Source organism: Humulus lupulus, chromosome 9, assembly GCF_963169125.1.
Source record: "Humulus lupulus chromosome 9, drHumLupu1.1, whole genome shotgun sequence".
NCBI classification, from domain to species: Eukaryota; Viridiplantae; Streptophyta; class Magnoliopsida; order Rosales; family Cannabaceae; genus Humulus; species Humulus lupulus.
This window is the reverse complement of record NC_084801.1, coordinates 40416987-40437657: the sequence shown is the minus strand read 5'-3', so window position 1 is coordinate 40437657 and position 20671 is coordinate 40416987. Positions and strand designations below refer to the sequence as shown.

Sequence of the window (20671 nt, the reverse complement as noted above, 5' to 3'; positions counted from 1 at the left end):
ATTGATGCACATCCTCAGAGAACCGTCCTTTTTCTTCACAAAGAGGACTGGTGCGCCCCATGGTGAGAAACTGGACCTGATAAAACCCAAGTCCAGTAACTCTTGTAGTTGAACCTTTAGTTCCTTCAACTTAGGTGGAGCCATCCTGTAAGGTGCCCAGACACTGGCTTTGTCCCTGACGCCATTTCAATTACAAACTTAATCTCCCTGTGTGGAGGTAACCCTGGAAAATCCTCTGGAAACACGTCCAGGAACTCACATACTAATCGGGTCTGTTCTGATCCCACTGGCACAACCTGAGTGGTATCTACCACGCTAGCTAAGAACCTTATGCATCCCCCTACAATAGGTGTTTAGCTCTAAGTACATATATAATAGGTATACGAGGTCCATGTACCGTGCCAATGAATACAAAGGGGTCCTCACCCTCGAATCAAAGGTTACCATCTTCTTCTTGTAGTCTATTGTTGCCCCATACTTCTCTAGCCAATCCATAGTCAAAATCGGTCATCTCCAGCTCCACCAAGTCAACTGATAACTCCCTGCCATCCACTGCAACTGGTAGTGATCTAATCCATCTCCTGGAAACCACTAACTCCTAGTAGGTAACATCATACCAAATCCTACAGGGTAAAATTCACATGGTCTACATAACCCACCTATAACCCTACTAGCAACAAAATAGTGTGTAGCACCCAAATCAATCAAAACAGTATAGAAGGTTCCAGCACTAGAAAGCTGGCATGTAACTACCGAGGGACTAGCCTCGGCCTCTGCCTAGGTCAAGGTGAACACCCGAGCTGGCGTCAGACTATCCACCTTCTTTGATTCCTCCTTTCTGGCTCTCGGGCCAAATATCTGCAGTTGGAAGTCTCATGTATGCCATGTTGTGTACTAGACCAGATATCTGCTATGCAGTGGGAGTAGTGAGCAGGTATCAGTCAAACCCAGAACTGGAACATTGGATAGTAGTTAAGCATATCCTGAAGTATTTGAGACAGACATGGGATTATATGTTAGTCTACAAGGGTGGTGTTCTGAACCCTGTAGGCTACACCGATTCAGATTTTCAGACTGATGTTGATGACAGGAAGTCTACTTCTTGAATGGTGTTTACTCTTGGGGGTGGAGCTGTGATTTGGATAAGCGTAAAGCAGTCTGCAATCTCAGATTCCACCATGGAGGTTGAGTACATAGGCGTGTCAGAAGCAGCTAAGGAAATAGTCTGGCTAAAGAAGCTCTATTCGGATCTTGGTGTTATTCCAGAAATGGATAAACCGCTTGTGTTTTTTTGTGACAATATAGGAGCAATAGCCAACTCGAAAGAACCTCGAAGTCATAAGAGGAGTAAGCATATAGAAAGGAAGTATCACATTATTCAAGAATATGTGGCCAGGGGAGATGTGAAGTTTATGAAGATTGCAACTGAAGACAATCTTGTGGATCTATTTACAAAGACACTACCAAAAGCTACATTTGATAAGCATATCAAGGAAATGGGATTAGTATAATTAAGGCATTAGTTTTAATTAGTGAGAGTGGGAGTTTGTTGGGGTTTTATGCCCTAATTAAAACCCAAATTCTTTGTAATCTCATTTTATTATCAATAAAAGAATAAGAAATCATTTTTTGACTTAGTCAATCACTTTGCTCACATGTTTTATTTTCATGATTATTTGTTTAATATAAAATTCTATTAAATCTCGAGCATATAGCTAATCTTATTTATAGTGACGTAATCACAGTGGAATATAAATATGATTATATGTTCAAAATAAGTTAGTGCTAAGATTAGTCAGTGCACAAGATTTACATTGACTTGCCAATCTATGATACTTACACATTGTAGTGTTATGTTCTGTCAGAACATTAGCAAAGTAGATAAGATCAGATGTATTTGTTACATCGGACATGACCGATATTGGCAGTTGATAAGATAAGTAAACATACTATTATTATCTATTCTAGTCATATCATATAGTTGACCATAGGTCAATTCAATCTTAATTCTGAGTGGTTAGTATTCTAACTGATTGTATTATTTGAGTTCTTTGACTTGTTCGTTACTAGCTTACCCTATGGACTAGCCCATACTTACATCCTGGGAACTTGATAGTACAATTGAGTGGAAGTGTTAATCATAGATATGAACATCTATAGCTTCCAATGAAGAAGTGAAACAATGGTTTCCTTTTAGTTTGGTTCAAGGTGTTAAATGACAGAGATCTCATTTCAGTAATTAAATTAGTTTACTGAAATATCATTTACAAGGAACTAAGTGTTTTAAGGATAAAATACAATGATGGGTAAAACAATATTTTAGTCTTATCTCATTGTAGACTGTCTATAGAGGATTGAATGACAATTATGGCTGTAACAATGAATAATTAATAATGTATCTATATTTGTTATAGAGCGTTCTATGAATTCAAGAGTGCAATTCTGAGTCTATAGTGGAGTCACGAGGAATTAATAAGTTAGTAAATTTATTTGTTAGATTTATGATAACTTATTGGAGCTTGATTTCATAGGCCCATGGTCCCCATTGTATCTTGGATAAAATCATCTAGATAGTCTCAATTAATTGATTTAATTATCAAAGTTGACCAGGTCAATTTTGGATAGTTTCATAGAGTTATGTATTTTTTAGAAGAAAAGATAAATTAGTGCAGATTTATTAATTAAGATAAATTGTTATCTAAATTAATAAATAAGTTTAAATCAAGGTTCAAATTATAAATAATTAATTTGATAAAGGATTTAAATAATTATTTAATTAATTAAATTAATAGAAAATAATACATGCCTTGATTTTAAGTCCAATGGGCTTACAATCAAATGGGAAATTTCACGGGCCTAAAGCCCATGATAATTTCGACCTAGGGCTTCAAATTGGCTATTATTTAATTGATTTTTTAATTAAATTAAATGGCCTAATTGATTCTATAATAGGAGTGCTTAGAGAGAAGTCAAAAGATAAGTTTGACAAGTCACAAGTCAGATATTCTGATAGGTTTTAGATTCTCTCTAAACACAAGTCCTTTTCTAAGCCTCTTTGTTATTTTCTCTTCTTCTCTCTGTATCTATCTCATGTGTTGAGAATTGCCCACTCTAGTCTAGGTGATTCTAAGGATACAATGGAAGACCGTGAAGAAATTAGAAGAACGGTTTAGTTTCTTGATAATACTCTGCGACAAAAATGATACAAGAGTTAGAGAAACTAAAGGAAGGACTTTTTCATTCTGCTGCGTATACTGTAAATATTCTTATTTTTGTTTCTCTTTGAATTCAATTTTAGAAACATGTTCTAGGTTATCTCATATTAATTTATTTAATATTAGATCCACATGAAAATAAATAAAGACCATGTATAAGTTTCCCAACACTAGATCCCCGACAAACTTTGCCAACCTGTTGAACTTCAGGGCGTAATCAGTCACTCTCATGTTACCCTAAAGTAACATGTTGAACTCTTCAGCCTTGACAGCTTTAACTGCGTCATTGTAGTATTTATCATTAAATAAGGTCCTGAACTCTTCCCACTCCCACCATATTCGGGCATCCTCCCGAAACATATAAGTGGCCCAGGCCACTATCTCATTATCACCTACCCTAAAAAAATCCAGAATAGTGGTTATCATAGTCATCCACTGCTCAGCCTTCAGTGGATCTGAGCCGCCCTCAAAGAATGGAGGGTGTTGCTTGCTGAACCTCTCATACAGGGGTTCCCATCTATCTCCCTCTGCCTGAGGCTGCACTACTGTTGGTACCTCTGGCTGTATCATTGTCGGTACCGTGGGCTGTAGGTTCCCTGCTGAAACCTGTTGCTATCTCAAGAGGCATATCTCCTCTTCCTGCCTCTCTAATCTGGTTTGCATGTCTGCAAGCACCTAATGCCAGTTTTCTAGAGCTGGCGGTGGGGCCTGACCGTGGTCATTTCCTTCACTGGCCTGTAACTCTTGGCCAGCCAATCTCTTTGACCTTCAAGGATTCATACTATTGCTCAATCCACCCTATAGTGATCAAATTAGTTGTTAGGTAAGTAATAACTATACCTCTTGCCGCCTGACGGTCCAAGATCAACAGATAACAAATAAGTGCAATGCTAATAGGCATGCCATTACGTAATATATTCATTCGAGGTGCTAATCAGCACTTCCTGATATCCATAAGCAATTAATAAAGCACACAAGCATATCCAAGCATTTTCATAAGTACAACATAGCTAATAAGCATGTTCATCCAATCCTTGTCAGTATTAACAGTGTTAATAAGCATTTCCTGGCCTATATACAAATAATTATGCTAGTAAGCAGTTCCCTTGCATTTACAAGCAGTAACGATGCTATACGTTCTTTATCATTCATGCAGCAGTCAAGGGCCAGGCCCTATCAGATTATCTCATGCTTCCTAAACAGGCACGCAGATAAGGCATTCATATCATTTTTAAGCATTTAAACATATAAACACATTATATTTACCGAACTCTGAGTCGAGCTTGTCTTTAGTGGTGAGTGTACATGCCTGGCTAGTCTTTAGGAACCCTTAAACCTTGGCAGCTCTGATACCAAGTTGTAACGTCCTCCTAATCAAGGACCGTTACACTGTGTACTTTAAATTGGGTCAGACTTACCAACCAAGTCATTTGGTTTAAAAATGTGTAACTATGGTTAATGTCAAGGGTTAGGGTTAAAATATCTTGATCAAAAGAACCATTGACTTTTATTTGAAAAGATTCAAACATTTATGGGATCCCAAAGGATTACAACCAAACATTTTTAAAAAGTGAATATACATCAAAAGTTACAATTAGCCGGCCTAAGCGGAAAAAACAGGGCTACAACCCTAGTTCCTCTGAGATATTCCCGGCTGTGGTGGTCGAGCAGTCGCATATGTACATGCCACCACCGAAGCTCTCCAACTCATGGCTGGTCAAGTTTTCTCTTCCCCTTACCTGCACTACAAAGCACCCGTGAGCCAAGGCTCAGCAAGAGAAACTCAACATGTGCATAAACAGAAAATATAAACTTCTAGATACCCATCTAGCATGTCCAACAATAATACCTTACATATACAATTTCTCAGTTACAAACAAGTGGTCACTGGACTAACTTGGGGCCGCAGCCCTAAATAGTTGGCTTAGAGCCGACCTTGGGGCCTATGCCCTAGCTATGTGACCATAGAGTCATTTGGGGGCCTCGCCCTTAGCTCTAAATAACTAGCCATAGAGCTAGCCCAACCCCATTGTTTACCAACGACCATAGAGTCAGCCAACGTAATAGTACGTTGCTGGTTTAGGCCTAAGCCTTTCGACCAGCGCGCAATGCGCTTTTGCCGTCCTTGACTAATAAGTCAAGCCCTGATCCAGGAACATAGACCGTAGTATAGAAAAAGATATGGATAGGCATATCCCAACAAAATACACACGTATGCATGTTAATCACATAACACCATCGAATAACCATTCTCACAACACTAGTCATACTTATTTAACGAGGCTTCACGCCCTAACCACGGAGTTCATACAACAAACATAAAATACTTAAACAAGTATCATTCAACATGTAAAACAATAGCTTAAATATAGACGTCCTCGGGGCCCAAGCCCTAGTCATGATAATTGATAACAGTCGGGCCAAGACCTAATCACATATAACATGTATTGGGTGTAGTTTTCTTACCTCAGGTCCGAGTATAACGTAAATAAGAACAACCCTTGAGCACGATCCCGATTCCGAGCCCCCTAGCGATAACCTAGTCATAACCATAATATAGGATTCCATCAATAATGAGAAAATAAAGGCTTCTGGACCGAATCCAAGCCTTCAAGGCCTTGAGTTCCACTACACCGGGTAGTGGAATCGATCCCGAGCCCTAAGGAAAAGGTTCCCATTCTAAAAAAAATTCCCAAGGCCAAAATGCCTAGGTGGGCTGCAACCTGACCCTGAGGGTCGCGGCGCGCCCCTCCTATCAGAGAGCCTCCCCCTCTGCCAAAAGGACGCAGGCTGCGACTTGCCCTTGAGGGTCGCGATGCACCCCCCAGATAGATACCTCCCAAGGCCCTGGGTTCAAGCTGAGTTGCGGTCCCTCAAGAAAAAAGCCGCGACTTGGCCCCTTGAACCCATATTTTCTTCAATCTTCAGCAGCCAAATTCAATCCAACTTAACCCAAATTCACCCCAAAACCATAATTCAATTACCACAATAGTTCTAACATCTTCTCAGCAACAAAACCCAACAAAAATCCAACCTTAAAACTCATCAAAAAACCATGCCAAATCTCAAGCTTAAAGGTTCAAAAACACTCTCTAAAACAGCCAAGCAAACACATAATTTCAATGGGAAAAACATGGTCTAGAGCTTACCTCAACTGATGATTAATCTCACAAGCTATAGCAGGACTAATTCTCCAAGTTTTAGGCTTCAATTCAATGATTTCTAGCCAAAATCCTCCTTAACTTCACAAAGAAACAAGCTTAGGAAAACTTAGAGAGAAAGAGAGTGAGGAGAGTGAGGAGAGAGAGTATGTTGGTTCAGTGAGCTTCTAAGTATTTTGTGTGTGTGTGTGTGTGTTTTGTCTTTTGTTTCCTAAGGCTTAAGTGACTTAAGCTAGTCCCGAGGCTTGGGGTACCAAAAACGTTCCCTAGGGCAAAATGGTCAAATTCCCCAATATTCCCTCATAAACTCACTAACTTCAAATATATCTCCAATTATTCATTTCCATTACCTGTTAACCCAATTAAATGCCTAATACCCAAAATACCCCTCGACTCACCCCGAGTCGGGTATTGAGTGCTGTTGTGACTTTCTCGCTAACTTGCTCCATAGAATAGTCTCGTGTCGAGTAATTCAAATAAATCCACATATTAATGTAGTCTCTCACATATATCACATATATGCACATAAATATACAATTATGCCTGCAACCGGCCAAATTATCATAATTGCCCTTCTAATAAGAAACGGGCCCACATGCATATTTAATACCCCTAAACATGCACAACTAGTCATATTATCACATAAGTCACATAATTACAATTAAATATAACAAATAAGCATATAACTCTATATATTTCCATCCTACCCCCTAATCAAGGCCCTAAGCCTTATTAGGTAATTTTGGGACGTTACAATTGTGTCTTGTGCATCCCCAATATATCGTATGTTACCAAAGGGAATAGGGTTCTCAACTTCATCTTGTAAGACATCTATAAGCCAAACCCTTGCAACAGAATCATCAAGCATAACTCCATGGATGGTAATTTGACTACCCATGTTTGGTACAATGATAACACCTTTAGCCACTACAATATTGTCAGAACACAATTGCACTTCATTGCTCGGCGTTGGCGGGGAATTATGGGCAAGTATCGCCTATAACCCATATAACACATTTTGTGCCCATTCGACAGACGAAGAGCCCTTGTGTTACTCCAACATATTGGGCATCCCTAATAACCTTTTGTGCTTAACCCTTATAGATTACCATAAGCTGGGAAATCATTAACAATCCACAATAAAACAACTTTTAAGTTAAAGACTTCTTTCTTAAAACCATCATATGCCTCAACACCATTTTCATATAAATATTTCAAATCATCAATTAATGGTGCCAAATAAACATCTATATCGTGCCCCTATTGTTTTGGGCCTGAAATCATTAACGTGAGCATCAAAAACTTTCTTCTCATCACTAACCACGGAGGAAGATTGTACATAACAAGGAAGACAGGTCACAAACTATGCCTAATACTTAGAGATTTATGTGGATTTACACCATCAACAACTAGACCTAGACGAAGATGTCTTGCTTCAGTTTTAAATTCTGGATTTCAGTTTTTAACTTTTTTCCAAGTCTGCGAATCTACAGGATGTCGAAATTTACCATCTTTCACTCACCTAGTCTCATGTCATATTAAGTTTTCAGAGTGTTCTACACTTCGATATAATTGCTTAAGCCACAAAACCGAAGGCAAGTACCACATCACTTTCTGAGAAATAAGTTTCCTAATCTCCTTACTCTTGTTAGGATTGTAGCGGGGTAAATCACATTCTGGGCAAGTGTCCATGTCTGCATACTATTTACGATATAACACAATCGTTCAGATATGCATGGATCTTCTCATACTTCAACCCTATGCAATTTAAATTTTTCTTCACTTCATACATAGACTCAGTGAAGCAATTATCTAACAGCAAAATCTCCTTAAAAGCAGCTAAAAATTGACTAAAACATTTATCGCTAACTACATTTTCTACTTTTATGTTGTAAAATTTTACCATCGTTGGTAATCTTTGTTTCAGACAACCATTGAATAATGGTTTATCTGCATTTCTAACCAATTTATTGTATTTTGAATGATCATCTACAAACTCTTATTGTGCTTCATCGAGCAATTCCATAGGATGATCGTCAAAATCACTATAACCTAAATCATCAACCCCTTGCCTCGCGAATGGAAATAGATTATTATTTTTTAATGATTTCCCATGCCAATACCATGTATTATAACTTGTATCAAATCCCCGACAAAATACACGATTCTTTATCATGGTAATATTTCGTTTTGATCCATTTCCACAATCTATACATGGACAATGAATTCTTTTCGGATCACTACAATTTGTTTGGCAAAATTATAAAAACTGGTTGGATCTGTCTTGAAATTGTTGTGTTTCTCTATTCTCAAGAATCCATGATTTATCCATAATGATAATATCTACCTAATTCCTAAGTCAATCATGAAAAGAAAATTAATATTGTAATTGAAAAAAAATATGTTCAATTAATAAATTCTAAAATGAAATGGGCAGAGTTTCCTCTATTTCTATGACATATCCAAAATTCATATGTATTTACAATTTCAACATAAAAAAACATAATTATTACATATATTAACCTATAAAACATGTTCAATTAATATATTAATCTTCAAAAAATCGGGTAGAGTTTCTTTTGTTTTTATAGCATATCCCAAGTTATTACTACCTATAAATTCAAATAAAAAAAAACACACAACAAACAACATGCATGTTCTCAACCATAAGCTACCGCAACACACATAGAATTCACAGAACTTACTTCATTAAGACACACATGTTCTAAACCTTCTGTTATCTCCGCAGCACATAATTTTATCTCAGAACCTACTTTACTACGGATGAATATCTAATATATTCAAACTCCTACAATAATAGTTTGTAAATATAAAAAATAAATATAAAAAATTAAGTAGTATTTATTACTCACCTTCAAAATTAATCTTCAACAATTTCAACACACCTCAAATTCAAACAAATATTTCCTACAATAAAAGTTTAAACATTTGTTAGTAAATATATGGTAATTGAATTAATCCAAAAATAATATAATTAACAAAAATAAACTTTTAAAAAAATTATTTTGTAAATAATATAAAAAATTATGTAAGAAATAATATTATAATATAAAAAATTATGTAAATAACAATATTATAATATAAAAAAATATGTAAAATACAATACATTCTAAAGATTTAACATAATTAATATTAATTTTATTAAAAAAACTAATAAATTAAGTAAATAATATAAAAAATACCCAAAAACTGAAATATATATTAAAAAAAAAATAAGTTTTAGTGATCAATACATGTTTTGAACAATGAAAATGTCTTCAAATCCTATATAAACTTTAAAAAAACGTTAGAAAAAAGCTTGAAAATCACACTATAAACATACATTGAAACTCCATTAAATTCACTCAATATTTCTTCATTTTTTCCCTAAAACTTCAAAATAAATCAATATTAGGTATATTTACATGATTTAAAGCGTTATTATGAAAGAAAATGAACAAGAAAAGTAAAATTGTGAAAATGGAGCTTACACGTGGTTGGGGATGAAGGTGGAGCCGCTCCTTTCTCGTGTTCTCGTGTGTCAAATTGGGAAATGAGGGGAAGTTAGGATCTCAGGTTGTTTTGTAGGGGAGAAGGGTTTTTGCTATATAGCCGCGAAGAAAAGTCCCCGCCTCCCCCAAGCTTCAAACTTTGTATTGAATTTTTTAAAAACCGCAAGAAAATAGGGCACATGTATTAAATGTGATATTTTAGACTCATTCAAACATTTTCTTTGCGCTTTTTCTTTATGGTTGAAAAAAAAACGTAGAGAAAACCAATATTTATAATAGTGAAACTTTTATTTATTGGGAATACAAATCTCATATATTAAAAAAAACAATAAAAATAATAGCAAAATGAAGTTCTCACATTAATAAAAAGACGACAAAAAATGCATATACCATGTAAATTCTACTTTATATAAGTAACACATCTAGCCAGCCCAATGAAAATGGTTAGCAATCTTTTATAGGGGAATTTTCAGAATTATGGATTTTACACCTATCATTTGCAAAAATATGAGGTAAATTCTTTTTCCAAATTTTATGGAAAAATTTGAAAAGAAGTTAAAGAATTTATGAAAAATAAATATGATACTCAACTAATTAAGAAAACTGAATTTTGAACTACAACACATCACTCAAGTAGGGGTATACTGGGAATTACTGTTCCAATCACTCATAAACCAAAAGATCATCTATGTGATAAAGCAAACAAGTAACTCATTTTCTCCCAAAAACCAATCGATCATTCTTCAAATCTCCATTTCCAATCAAACCTTAAATTTTTTGCAAATCTTATTAAAATCTGATCACTACCGGCAAGCTCCTGAATCTCCGATGTGTGGCAAGTTGTCATCACAAAGTACTCTGATATTCACCTTCGATGTGTTGGAAAAACTCATTGCAGGATCTTTATTTATTTTCATGCAATTTACATATTATCAAACAAACATGCAAATTCCTAGAACATGCTCCTATGAAATTGATACAAATACAGAGTAAAGTAAAAACTTACATTACACAGCGGAACTGGAACAACACCATCCTTCAATCTCTCTAACCCTTGATTCCTTTCTGTAGCAGAGTATTATCAAGAGATTGAACAAGATCAGCAACACAGTCTTCATAACCAAGCCTTTGATCAACCAAGAACTAGTGTGGGTTGGTTCTCAACACATGAGATATAGATCTTGAAGAGAAGAAGAAGAGAGAGTGGCCAAGAAAGGTTAGACTGTCTAGGTTATCACTTACTAATCAATTGAAACTCACTTGCTTATAAAAACCCTAGATATCGTATTCCTTATATAGGCAACATAATGGGATTTATTTAAATTTAAATTAATTAAAAATAATAAACAAAAATAAAAGCTTTGGGCTGCCATAAATGGACTTGGGCCCAATCTTTTTGTTTTGAATTTAAATCCCAACTAGGCCTAAATTCAAAACTTTTTTTTTAATTAATTAATTAAATCCTTATTCAAATTAACTAATTATAATTTGAAACTTGATTTAATATTATTTATTTATATTGATACCAATTTATCAATATTAATAAATTTACCCAAAGATTCTCTTTTATTCTCTAAATCTCATATCTCTGTAAATTTTCCAAAATTGACCTAGTCAACTTTAAAAATCCTAATTGATAATTAAATCAATTAATTGAGACATTCTAGATGATTTACTCAAAGGTGATGCGGGGACCATGGATCCATGAAATCAAGCTCCAATAAGTTACCGTGAATTTATTTACGAATAATTTCACTACCTTATTAATTCCTCGTGACTCCACTATAGACTTGGAATTGAACTCTTGAATTCATAGAGCGTATTTTCCAAACCATAAATACGTTATCCATTGTTATAACCATTACAGTTAGTCAATCCTCTATCGATGACTTACTAACAAGCTGGGTGAAAATTACCGTTTTACCCCTCATCAGTATTTTATCCTTAACTCCCACTAAGTTCCTTATAAATGATATTTCCATGAACTTAATCACAGAAATGAGATCTCAATCATTTAACCTATTGAACAAAGCAATTAAGGAAATCATCTTTTCACTTCTCATACAGAAGTTATAGATTTCATATCTATGAATAATACTCCCACTCAATTACATTACTAAATCTCCAAGATGTAAGTATGGGCTAGACTATAGGGTAAGCTGGTAATGAACAAGTCAAAAGATTTAAATAATATAATTAGCATAATATTATCACTCAAAATTAAGATCGACTTAACCTATGGTCAACGTTGTGACATTGATTAGATTCGATAACAACGAAACTTATTTATCAATCAATAATCAATATCGGTCCTAGTCCGATGTAACTAAATACATCCGATCTTATCTACTTGGTCGATGTCTTGGACCAGACATCACACCCTGAATGTGTAAGTAGATCATATCGTAGATTGCCTAATCAGTGAAAATCCAATGCACTGATCTAATCTTAGGACTCGTTCTTTTGAACATATAATTACAACTATAATCCACTGTGACCTAGTCACTATAATTGTAACTATCCATATGTTTGGGATTTTATAAATGCTTGTATTATTTCAATAATCATGTAATAAAACAAGCAAGCAACACGGTTTTCAAACTAAATGATTTCTACTACTTTTATTGATAATATGAAATTGTGCTACATGTCCGACATTGTTTTATAAGGGCATAAAACCCAACACGATGTTCTTCGATCAAAGCTCCGGCGACAAGCACTTCAGAAATCGATCAAGAAGCAAAGAAAAATAATATATAGAAGGAATTGGAATAGCTCTAACAATCTCCAGCAGCATTCAGTCCAGAAACTACATCATCAACACAAAAAAATAGGTAACAAAATCACAATCATAAATTCTTCATTCTTTATAATTTATAAAAGCATTGTTTAAATAGAAATTAAATGAATACACATAATTTGCCTATGAATAAACGAAAAAAAAATGAAATGAGAATATGGAGTTTCGTATTTTGAATACACATGAATTGGTAAAAGAATCTGAAAACTAAGAATTGATTGCATAATGTATAGCTACTGAAACAATAATAACACGATTTGGATTTGAAGAGATAAATTTTGTCTAGGGTGAGAATTTGGGCTTTGAATTGTTTTGTTGTTTTCTTCAGGTATTAATGTTAGGAAACAATTCCATCTCTTCTTTGTAACTATTGCTTGGGTAGCTTATGGTAGTCAAATAAAATTAGAAGCTAGTATGTGATTTATAATTCTTGTTTATTATATACATTTTTCTTGTGACATTGAATTTCATTCTTTGGTTTTTTTCTGCTGGTTTTGTTGACTATACTTTGGGCACTTGCTATTGGACTTCTTGGTATGTTACTTTCTCAAAACAACTATGTTCGTCATCTTTTCCATGTTATAACTTCTTTATATATATATACAGGGAAATTCTTTAGTCCCTCACGGGACTTAGTCCAACAAGTGGGACCCAAAACTTTTTGTCAAGTGTCATGCTATGAACAATTTTGATGTTTTTCTTTTTTAAACTTTATACCTGTTGAATCAGTTATGTAAACCGAATGTGAAAAATTGTGCTGGTCTGACTATGAAAAGTAAGGGATATAACTGTAAATGTCAGTCCCAAAAAATAATGAGTTGGGGTTGTATGGTCATTTTAGTATGAAGTTGAAACTTATTTACAATATTAGCTACGTAAATTTTTATCTGCAGCTATGTAATTAAAATGATATATTACGTAACATGAAATGAGTAAAATGTAACAAAAAATGAGTCATATGCCACGTTCGTGAAAGAGGAAGCTATCACAATGGCCGGACCGGCTGCAATTAAGGCTCCAACAACATTCCCACCAACCACCTGACCTTGTCCACCGGCCAAAAATACAGTGAGGCTGGTGGCGCCCAGTGGCGTAGGCGAGGGCAAGAACGATCCTGAAAGGGAAATTATCTCGAACCTTCCGTGGAGGGTCACCACGACTCTGGCTGTGGCGAGCTGCCGAAACGTGATGTTGGTGACGGTGCCGCTTCCGCTGAGGACACAAATCCCACGCTGCCGCTTCCGGGCATAGGTGGCGACAAAGTCAAAGACGTTGCAGCAGCTTCCGACCTCCAAGATGTGGGCCCGGAGAGTGTTTGCGCTCTCTCGTGTGATGATCATCGATGACTTTGGCTTGTTCATCGAGCTAGGTGGTCGGCCTCTGGGGCAACGTGAGGCCATATCACCGGAGTTTTGATGATGACCCGAGATGAGATCAAAGCCCCCACCTGAGTGGGGTTCAAAGTTGTTGTTGTCGTCGTCATCGTCGTTGTCATCGATGTTGAGTGACTGTTGCGGTTGACATGAAATGGCAAACTAATACAAGGATATCAATTTTGAAAACACAATTCGAAAAAAGGGAAAAAAAAATAAAAGCACATATCTTAACCATCATTTTCTAAACAAATGGCTTCATGATAAAGCTTTGTAATGCATCAGTTATTATTTATATATATATATATATAAATATATATATAGGGACCATACAAGCTACAAGTTTGAGGATCCTTTACGTCTGAGTCTATGTCAACAATGCCTGGTTCTTTTGAAGCAGTTGTTTTCTCCAAACCCTCATCTTCTTCTGCACATTACAAGAAAAACTGTTGAGGAACAGTCTATTGATAGTTTTAAAAGGCTAAACCACTCCAAGGTAAATGGTTGAAACCAGATGTAGACATATTTGACAAGCCCATACATGCATTATGTATATAGAAACAGAACAATGATCTTTTCTTTAGGAGCATCAAAGACCATCACATTTTGTGAGAGCTTGCATGGGAAACGTCTTATTTTGAACACCGTATTGTCCGAAGTTCGGTACTTGCTCATCTTTCTCTAACTTTACTGGCTTAGTGAAATCTTCTGATTCTGCCACCTTTATTTTGGATAGTTCCTCAGCTAACTCTGTTTTTACATCCTCCTGAATGGGGTAACATGTCTCTGGAGTCATTTGAGGCCACCTTTACATTCTTCAGATCTCTCCTCTTGTAGTCTGTCAAGGGGTATATGTGAAAGTGAAACACGTAGCCGGTTGCTAAGGGGTATGAAGGGGTATATGTGTATTTTAACACATTGTCAATATTGCGTCTCAATCTTACCGTCCATCAACAATCGGGCGGCTTAGATTTGATGAAGGACTAAAACCTTCAAATCCAACTGAGGGATTGTAGAATTGCCCATATACATATATATATCGTAATTAGTTACTTGTTCTTTTTCCTCCCACCTTCAGCCATCATACTACATGCAAGCTTTAGAAGGAATGAGAAACCAAACTTAACTTTAAATCTTTGATAATGTGATATTGGTTCTTTGCCATTATTTATTTGGTTTCTAATGTCTCAATGATAATGATGAAGCATAGCCTTTAATGTTAGATATGCCTTATAATGTAAACTTCAATATGTAGTTATGTTTGCTCATATACAATTGTAGGGTCATAGGTTGTTGATCAAGAAGTACTCCCTCCAAACTCACTTGATTATTGCCATGGTATATCTTAACTTCTATCATATAGTATTAGAGATTTTGGGGTTGTGGTATAGTTATGATTTGATAAAGATTGTGCTTAAGGTTATTTCATTGATCTTGTCATGTTTTAGGAATTGGGCATGGTTTGGGAGCTACACTAAATGATTGTACTCATCAGCTTGCTATATTGGCTTGTAATGCTGCTATTTATGGGGACTTATCATTAGTTGACATCCCTAAGAACATTTTATGTAATCATGTTAAATTTTAGTGTAATGGCTTTTCCATGAAGAAAAGTTTTAATTAAAAAAAAAGAGTTCAAGTTAGCTTCAAGATGTCTAATTTTGGTATTATGTTGAATAAATTACACTTTTACTTGATGAAAGTTGTTGTAACATTATTCTAATTACACTTAATTTGAGTGCTTGATTATATGTAATCACTAAGACTGATTGATTCATTTTTACTAATGCTTCTTTCAAGGATGGTTGTGCTAGTGTAGCTGCCATTACTATCAAGGATAACCACTTACTTGTATTTATTCTAAGGTAATAGATGTCATGTTATTACAATGGTAACCGTTTACCCTGATGGAGTAACAAGTTACCATAATGGTAACTAGTTACCCATAATATAGGTAACTGGTTACCCCTAAAATAATAACTGGTTACATTCCCGTTCTTTGTGTATATATTTCTGGGGGTAACTAATTACCTTTCCATTCTTTGTGTGTATATTTTTGGGGGTAACTGGTTTCCTTCTCATTCTTTGTGTGTATTTTTCTTGGGGTAAATGGTTACCTTCACGTTTTAATGTGTGTGTATATTTATGGGTTCTTTATGGTAACTAGTTACCTATGTTACTAAAATCATAGTTACTTCTTCTTCCTTTTTAATGAAGTGATCTTCATATTTTTCCTTTAAATTTGATGTTTCTTTACATATTTAATATGAGTAATCCGTCACTCCTCTTATGGCAAAATGTTACTCCTCTTAGGGTAACTAGTTACCCTTCCTAGTACATGTTATTTAACATAGCTCTAAGATTTTTTTTTACATAACTGTCAAAAATGAATCAAGTAACTGATTAACTTACCTAAGATTTAAAAAAAAATGTACAATCTAAAAAAAGGAAATAAATGTTTATAATAAATAAAAAATAATTTTAAACACAATTCATATTACAAAAAAAAAATTGCAAAACAACCAAAGAAAAATTTAATATAAAAATAATATAATAAAAAACAAATAAGCTAAAAAAATAATAATCAAATTACAAACACTCTTCCAAATTAATAAAACTTGATTAGGAGTAAAACTATGACATAAACCAACTTTTATAGAAAAAATATGGGAAAATAAACTCGTAAAAGTGAAAATTCTTAAAAAAAGTCATAGATTAACCTTTTTTATTTTATTTTTAAAAGTCATATTTTTGCACACTATATACAATGTAATTTCCTCTTTTTTATAACATGGAAAACATGTGTTATTTATAACATATGAGAGTATGCTATTTAATATAAGCCCAAATCCATTTAAGTAGAGGAAACTACATCAAATATGATATTTTTTTTAAACTTTGAAAAATATGATAGATTTTTTATTCTTAAGTTTCTTATGACATTTTTTTTTTGTTTACATTTTTATGGGAGTTTTTTTCCCATATGTTTGTAATATTTTATTTGTATACCATATTCTAATTTTATACAATTTTAGTAACTAGTTTTAATATGTTTTGAGGTTATTTGTATAATTTTAATCTATTTGTATATTTTTTATCATTCATATTTTATAAAACGTTTTTTTACATTATTTTTTTAAAAACAAAAACTAAGACCTTCTTCACCATGATTTTTATTCCCAATTCTTCTTATTTTCTTCCATCTCTTATCTTCTTCACATTTTCTCTGCGGTAACCAGTTACCACTATCAAAACAATTTTAAATTTTTTTATGTGATGTGTTAGTAATTGTACGCCGCTGTCAACTTTTTTTAGTGATGTGTGGTAATCGGTTACAAATATTAAAGCCAATTTTATTTTTTAAGTGATGTTGTGGTAACTCATTACAACTATAAAAATAATTTTGATTTTTTTAGTAATGTACCAGTATCAAAATACCAACTGAATTGTAATTAGTTACTTAGTCAAATCTAGAAACAAAAAACATATATGAAAAAAAAATTAAATTGATCGTGATGGTAACTTGTTACAGCTAGGTTTGAAGAAAAAAATATGAAAAAATGAACAAGTTGCGATGGTAACTGGTTACTTATACACTCCTTGAAAAAAAAAACGAGTCGTCATGGTGCCTGATTATTTAGTTACGTGTGAAAAGAAAATCAGATCTAAAAAAAAAAATCTAAATTGACCTTTATCATAACTTGTTACAGCTTGGTCTGAAAAAAAAAATCAAATATCAATGAAAAGAATCAGTCGCTATGGTGCCTGGTTACTTAATAGGTCTGAAGAAAAAAAAAATCAGATTTGAACTAAAAAAACCTAAACAAATCGTGATGGTAATCGGTTCTAGTCAGAGCTTGAAGAAAAAAAAAAATCAGATCTAAAGTACAAAATCATATTTAAAATGCAAAATTATATGTGAAAAAGAAGAAGAATAACGAGACAACAAAAAGAATGGCATTAAAACCAGAAGAAGAAGAAGAAGAAGAAGAAGAAAAAAAAAGAAGAACCAAAGGGGGTGGAACTGCATCATTATTGTAACGCCCTAAACTCCATGGACCGTTACAGTGTGCCTTGTAAACAGTGCTAAACTCACTAATCGAGTCATTTGGCCAAAATCGTGTAACTAAGTATGATTAGCGGTTTAGGGATTAAAATTTTTGGTTAAGATATAACGTTTCATTAGAACGTTTATTATATACATTGGGATCCCAAAAATATAATTTAAAGGTCTATTACAAGAAAATATTTACAACCAGCCGATCTAGGCGGCAAAATAGGGTTTAACCCTAGTTCCTCTTCAAACCTCAGCCGTGGTGGTCGAGCAGCTGCATATGTACACGTCATCACCTAAGCTCTCCAACTCAAGGATGGTCCAGCTTTCTTTTGCCTTTACCTGCACCACATAGCACCCGTGAGCCGAAGCCCAGCAAGAAAACTCAATATGCTCATGAACAGTTATAACATGTCATCAAATCATAAGGCACACGCCTAGCAAATATAGCTCTATTCAAGCAGGCAAATAAATTCACATAATGATGGGTATCCAGGATAAGGAATCCTGCCCTCCTGAGTGGATGACTATCAAGTCAATCTCAATCAGATAAGTGATTTAACACTGGTGGTTCCGGTAAACATACCGGGCTTATAGCCCTGAGTAGAAGAGTGACAATTGTAATAGTCACTAAAGTGGGTTCCGTTCCCAATATCCATGTGACGATAGGGTCACCAGGGCTTATAGATAAGTGATCATTTCACTAGCTTAAACAGGATAGGTGCATGATGATTAGTCACCAACATAACCTTCCTCATGACCAAAGAGTCATAATCATGGGATACCGCTCCCTAGCCATGTGACAAACTGTCACCTAGGCCTTTGGCCCTGGCTCTAAGTAACTAGTCCTAAACTAGTCAAACGCTTAGAATTTTCATTGACCTTCGGGTTGGTCCACCATTAATGCTCCTAGAGTCATTCAACGCTGATATCGATTAGATCTAATCTTTTATCGGCCCTGCGTCCTCGACGCTTATGCTATTTCTGACTCTCAGGTCAGTAATACGCCACTAGTGCCGATCTTGAACAGTTGGTGCCACACACAAGCAAGCAATGTTACCAAACATATATCATATGTCAAATATCCGAATATAGGGCATTCAACATGCTTACTTAACAACCGCTAGCATAATTAGGACCATGCATAAACACAGAGGCTCAAGCTCTGAACAATCTCATATTCAATACTCATAGCATGCCCTAATCACATGTTTCTCGTGCAGCACATGCATCACATTTAATAACTTGACATGCCTTAATCATAACCATGCATGTCACATTTAAACATCCAACATGCATCAAGAATAACCATGCATGTCATATATACACAGGGTGCAGTTTTCTTACCTTTGGTCCAAGCACAGGTTACCAATAGACGAGCCACAAGAACGATCCCGATTCCAAGCCTCTAGTGATAACCTAGTCACAACCACAAATGATGATCCAATGAGTTCAAGTTCTAAATCCAATCCTGAAACCAAGACCTAGCCTCCGAGACATTAAACCCCACCAATCCGGGTAGTAGGAATGATCCCGAGGCCTAAGGTTTGAGTTCCCAAGCTTAAAACATAATTTCCTAACTCCTAAGCGCCACGGCCTGCCTCCAAACAGAGGCAGAACCTTTCTCTGGCTGAGTCTAGCACTGCGGCGCTCTACCTTGCACCACGGCCCTAATAGGCCACCAACAACCTTCGCCTTCTTCATCGAGCCTGAGCCGCGGCGCCCAAGAACAGGGTCGCGGCCCAACCACGAACCAGCCGTTTTTCCTCGATTTTACCATTTAAAAACCTTCAAAAAACCTATCCAAACATCTCCAAACTCAAAAATCAAAGTTCCCAAACATCCCCATCATCCAAAACTAACAAAACCCAAGTCTCAAATCAATCAAAACTCATCAAAACACAAAGTCCAATTCAAGCCTAAAAACTTTAAAAAACTTAGAACTTAAAACTTGAATTACCTCCGATTGAGTTGTTTCCAACTAAATCCTTCGGCTAATAAGCTTCTAATCTTTCCTAGGATCGCCATGCCTCGATCCTCGCTTGAATCCGAGTCCTAGAACTCAAGTTACCTTCGAAAATGTCATCGGGAGACGGAAATGGAACTTTGAGGGAAAAAGAACTTCCTGAACGTTCATTTTATTTCTTAAAAGGTTACTTCAAGCTTAAGTAGCCTGAACCAAATCCTGACGCCCGGGGTCCTGAAAACACTCCTGGGGGCAAAATAGTCAAAACCTTCAGAATTTCCCCTGGTCTTACTAACTCCCAATTTATCACAAAATATAAATCCCCATTACCCAATAACTCGGTAATGCTCTAAACACCCCTTGACTCACTCCGAGTCAAGAATAATTCCCATTGTGACTTTCCCACTAGCTTACCTCCTAGGATTGTCTTGTGCTGAGTAACCCTGGCATAACCAAATAATAATAAAGCACCACACATATATCACATATATGCCAAATATGCCCGAAATTGCCAAAATATAAAAATCACCCGATTACTCATAAATGAGTTCACATGCATATTTAATACACCTAAACATGCATAATATCAT

At 35.2% G+C, this 20671-nt stretch overlaps 1 protein-coding gene across 1 annotated transcript; it reads right to left on the bottom strand.

The window, feature by feature from the left end:
- Positions 1–13602: 13602 nt before the first annotated feature.
- On the bottom strand, positions 13603–14857 carry LOC133799636 (AT-hook motif nuclear-localized protein 23-like). Its single transcript, XM_062237634.1, has 3 exons — positions 14659–14857; positions 14421–14488; positions 13603–14223 (listed from the first exon to the last, which is right to left on the bottom strand). The coding sequence occupies exons 1-3, from the start codon at positions 14855–14857 to the stop codon at positions 13603–13605; spliced, it is 888 nt and encodes a 295-aa protein (XP_062093618.1).
- Between the last annotated feature and the right edge of the window lie 5814 nt (positions 14858–20671).